The sequence below is a fragment of the Vigna umbellata genome, chromosome 7 (genome assembly GCF_029865625.1).
Source record: "Vigna umbellata cultivar VRB3 chromosome 7, Vumbellata_1.0, whole genome shotgun sequence".
NCBI classification, from domain to species: domain Eukaryota; kingdom Viridiplantae; phylum Streptophyta; class Magnoliopsida; order Fabales; family Fabaceae; genus Vigna; species Vigna umbellata.
In genome coordinates this window covers 9,536,920-9,541,742 of record NC_142171.1, presented here as the reverse complement: position 1 = coordinate 9,541,742, position 4,823 = coordinate 9,536,920, and the positions used below count along the sequence as shown (strand labels likewise).

At 32.4% G+C, this 4,823-nt stretch overlaps 1 protein-coding gene across 1 annotated transcript; it reads left to right on the top strand.

Moving 5' to 3' along the window:
• The first annotated feature begins 2,750 nt into the window (after window positions 1-2,750).
• LOC124844186 (transcription factor bHLH30-like) lies at window positions 2,751-4,372 on the top strand. The gene is made up of 2 exons (XM_047321070.2): window positions 2,751-3,416; window positions 3,696-4,372. Exons 1-2 carry the CDS (start codon window positions 3,186-3,188, stop codon window positions 4,164-4,166), a joined length of 702 nt encoding a protein of 233 aa, XP_047177026.1. The 5' UTR covers window positions 2,751-3,185; the 3' UTR covers window positions 4,167-4,372.
• Window positions 4,373-4,823: the final 451 nt, after the last annotated feature.

The window sequence follows — 4,823 nt, the reverse complement described above, 5'->3', positions numbered from 1 at the left end:
TTCTTCTACGAAATGTTATTTGGTATTCAAATGTTTGTTTCTCTTTTGCGATGATCACCTGATTGGTGTGCACTTAGGGATACAACTTTTTCAGTCGGCTCATCGGAAGGTTGTCGGTATAGCAGTGATATAGGAGTATTTCGGTCTTCAAGTGAATAATTTAGTTCTTCATAAAATCATAGTTCTGTTCTTGTTTTATCAATGTAATGTTTCATTTTAGTAAGTTTTATATTAGTAAATTGGATGTTACACAATATAATCACTTTACTAAAAACTTCCTTGTATTATGTAATTAAATAAGGAAAATATGTTTTTCTTTTATTTTTTTTAACCTTGTTTCTAGTTGTTATGCTTTCAAATGGATAAGTTAGCCTTTTATATTCTAAAATTAATATAACATGTGATATTAGTCATCTTTTAAATTTAATATAATCATTTCGTGATAACATTTTATCTATACCTATATACCTATCTATATATATATATATATATATATATATATATATATATATATATATATATATATATATATATATATATATATAAAAGTTTTCTTTTTAATGTCCACATTTATTTTTTAATTTAATTCTTAAATAAAAAATAAATAAAATAATAATTTTACTGATTTTACTATTTAAGTGATTTTTTTAAATTGTAACTGTTTTTTTATTTGATCATTTTTTTAATCTTAATTATTTTTTAATTAAAAAGTTATCTAAATAATAAACAAAAGCTATTAACAATAAAATTATAAAAGTTATTTATATTTAATTTAATAATTATAATAATAATAATAATAATGATTTTATTAATTTTTATTATCCTAAAAAGAAAGTGTTTCACCCATCTTTATAAAAATAATAAAAAATATTAAATTTTAGAGTTAAATATGATTTTGATTTTTTAACTATTAATAAAATTAAAAGTAAAGTTTATTTAAAACTTTTGAATTAAATTAGTCTCATCTTTATTATGGTATGAATTTAATTTTTTTAACTAAAATTTAGTAAGTTTATTTGATATTTTAAATGTATTTATTAAAATTTTAAAATATATTAATTCTAAATTTTACTGAAAATTAAATTACACCAAAAATATATCTAACTGTAAAATTTTAAAATTTAAACAGCAATTAATAATTTTTGAAATAGAGAGATGAAAAACATGTTTTAGGAAAATTGGAAGGAAATAAAACATATTTAAGTCATTAATAAATTAGGTGAGGATATATAGCTTAGGTGTGTATGATGTGGCTTCTGCAGGCTGCTGGTTGGGGGATGCCATCTAAAGTCTCATCTGCTCCTTGCAGCCCGAGCACTGACATGGGATGTTGATCTTTCCTTCTCCATTGTTACCTTGGTGGGGCCCACCCGACATATTCACATGCATAATGTTACTGATAGATACATTCATACATAATTCATATTCATATTCTTTTTATCTATTTACTGTCACGAAAAGTAACCTAAACTGCTATACTAGCTACAAGGAAGGAATGTAGTAAGGTAAACCAATAGGTGGAGGAATAAAGAATATGCATGTCAGTGAATAATGGAGTGTCTCAATAATTAATGTGTCCATCCAACTTTATCTATTCTACTCTGACCTAATTAGGGCATCAGGAAAGGTATATATTAATGGCAAAACTGATCACAACATTTTTAGAAGCATATATAATATATTCCTTATCAACATCTTGTGGAATACAAGAAAACTTTGTTTCTGTTATGTCAAGTGTGTTTAGTTCAGAATATCTATGTTAATTTTCTGTTACTTATTTGAAGAGGTTAACACATTTAAGCAACCAGTTAAGTTGGAAAAAAGAGAAAGGAAACTATAGATAGATAATTATAAATGTAATGAGTAACATAGCAAATAAAGTAGAATGAGATAGAAAAACCACGTAGGTGATTATAATTATTCTCTTCTAAAAGATATATCAGTAAGTATTACATCATGCACAAGAAATGAAACTATTACGACAAAACAAGAAGCTACGAACCTATGGAAAAACATTCAATGCATGAAACAAAAAGTAAAGGAGTAACAAGGGCTAATAAATGAGGTGGTTATACGAGGTTTTAAAAGTGATTAGTCTAAAGATTATGTTAATAAAGGATATAGGAATTAATGTTAAGAGGGACAAAAAGGGGTGTGTGAAAGGGAAACGTTGAGTATATCAACGATGGTGCACAAACAGTATAGAGAATACAAGAAGTGATCAAATCCAAGAAGTAAAAGAGGTTGTTGTCGGATAAGCACATCGCTGTCTGGTTTTTGATTCCCCTGAGAAATTGGTGTCGGCGCCGGCTGCAGTAGTATACGTATGAGAGTATTAAGTAACAGTTGTTTTCCCCTTTGAAAATGATTGCATACCCTTCTTTTCCTTTTTCCACCAAACACACCATTATTTCCACCCTTCAACCCTCACCAACATATTACCACATTTCTCCTCTCACTATCCTTTTCTCCCCACTTTTTCCAACATTATAGTTGTAATCAACTCTTCTACTTCTTATTCCCTTACCCTTTTATTCCCCTTTTCCATGCATCATTAATATATACATACATTACCATCCATAAACTTTTAAGACAAACATTGATTTTTACCGTATACACATATTAGGATGCAGAAGGTGTGAAAGCACAGGCTAGGACGAAAACTACAGTGAAATTGATTTGAAAGGCATAGAAAAAGCCATGAGTTTTGAAAATTAATTGTCTGAATAAGAAAAGAGAAAATAAGTGATTTAATTTCTGAAGAAAGTGTCTCCCGTTGTAGACAAATGTACAGGCACTAATTTATTCTCTGGTCTCTCAAAGGTCACGATCTTTCTCACTTCTCATTTCCATTCCATCTTCTACCTCGGGCAACACAACACATTATATTTTATTTATTTATTTAGCAACAAAATAAAAATGTACCATTGTGTTTCTTTGGTAGGATCCCATTCTTCCACAACAGTTCAAACTTTGCTCCCTCATTCCTCACCCGACTGCCTCTCACGTACACAATACGCACACACTAATTTCTACCTAAAAAGCTGCCCAACAATACACCGTACCTAAACCACCACAACGACAACGGACACTTCACACATCATCGTTACATCACCCTCTCCCCACTCCTTAAACCTCTTCATTCTCCACACACCAACAACATTATTCATTACAAACAAAAAAACATGCTTCCCTTCCGGAGATTCTACGGCTTCCAGAGTTGGCTAGACCACGACTCTACCCACGTCCCCAACACTTTCATTAAACGGTCAGTGGAGTTCGACGGCGCCAGATCAAAAGCCGACCGCAAATCAACGGAAGCATGCAAGAGTCACAGGGAAGCCGAGAGGAGACGCAGGCAGAGAATCAACTCTCACCTATCCACCTTACGATCCCTCCTTCCTAACGCCGCCAAGGTTATCTACAAAAAAAATATGTTCATTAATTATTATACGACAACGAAACTCACTCACACGTTTCTCTACAAGAATTTCCAAAATAAAACTTTTACAAAATAAGCTTAGTAATTAATTTGTATATTTTTTTATATATCTTATCATTCTTTGTGTATAATATCTTATTTTTTTATATATATTTCATTATAAATGAACGCCCTTCTGAAAAACTGTTCAGTTGGTGTGAATTTAGTTTCTGCATGGTTGGAGAGTAATGTAGTAAATTCTGACTTTTTTTAGTCGGATAAAGCGTCGTTGCTGGCGGAAGTTGTTGAGCACGTGAAACGGTTAAAGAAGCAGGCCGCTGAAGTGGCGTGCGTGGACGGCGGCGAACCAGGTGCGGTTCGGTCTGAGGCGTGGCCGCTTCCCGGGGAGTGCGACGAGGCGACGGTGAGTTGGTGCGAGGGGGAGGCGAATAGGGTAAAGGCGACGGTGTGCTGTGAGGACCGGGCCGGTCTGAACCGCGACGTGACACGGGCAATCCGGTCGGTTCAGGCAAAGCCGGTTCGCGCGGAAATGATGACGGTTGGGGGAAGGATGAAGAGTGTGGTGGTGGTGGAGTGGGGTGAAGAGGAGGTGGAGGTTGGGGCGCTGGAACGGGCTTTGAAGGCCGTAGTGGAGAATCGGGCTTTGGTGGGCTTTGGAATGGGCCCTATTGTTTTGGGCCAGAAACGGGGTAGGGATTGTTGCGGTTCGCCTACTTCTTCTTGAGAGGAATGGGAAAATCGGCTAGCGCGTAATTAATTTTGTTTTATTTTTTTATTTGGTATAAGAAATATTTAGATTTTAGTTATTTTTCTGATTGGAGATGCCATTTTTATTTTATATAGGTAGATGATGCTTTTGGTCTGTATTAGAATCTATAATTTATACTTATAATAATCTAATTTATAAAACTAATAGAATAACATGGTAGTGTAAAGAAAGTACTATTAGCATCAATGATTAATTTCATTCTTCTTATGTAGGCTACCTATACAATGTGAGTTAACTTCACTTTCCATTCTCTTTCTCTTTCGGGCATTTTTTATACTATCAAATGTACCAATAAATGAAGATTGTTTAATTATAATTTTGAATGAGTTATAATAATAAGTGATTATTTAACTTTGGAGTATTAATTTAGCTGGGATCTCATAATTCATAATAATGCTTTTAAATGGATAGTCTTTAGAGAGAGAAATAAAATAAAATCTCCTTATTTTGGGTTTTAAAATTTAAAAGGATGCAAAAAAATATATGGCAATGTAATGCTTTACTTCTAAAGCAAAACATATGTTTATGTAGAATTTTAGAAAAAAAATGAAATCTTAATATAATATGGAAAAGCATTTAAGGTGATATGATCATAAATGGGGCAACAATGAA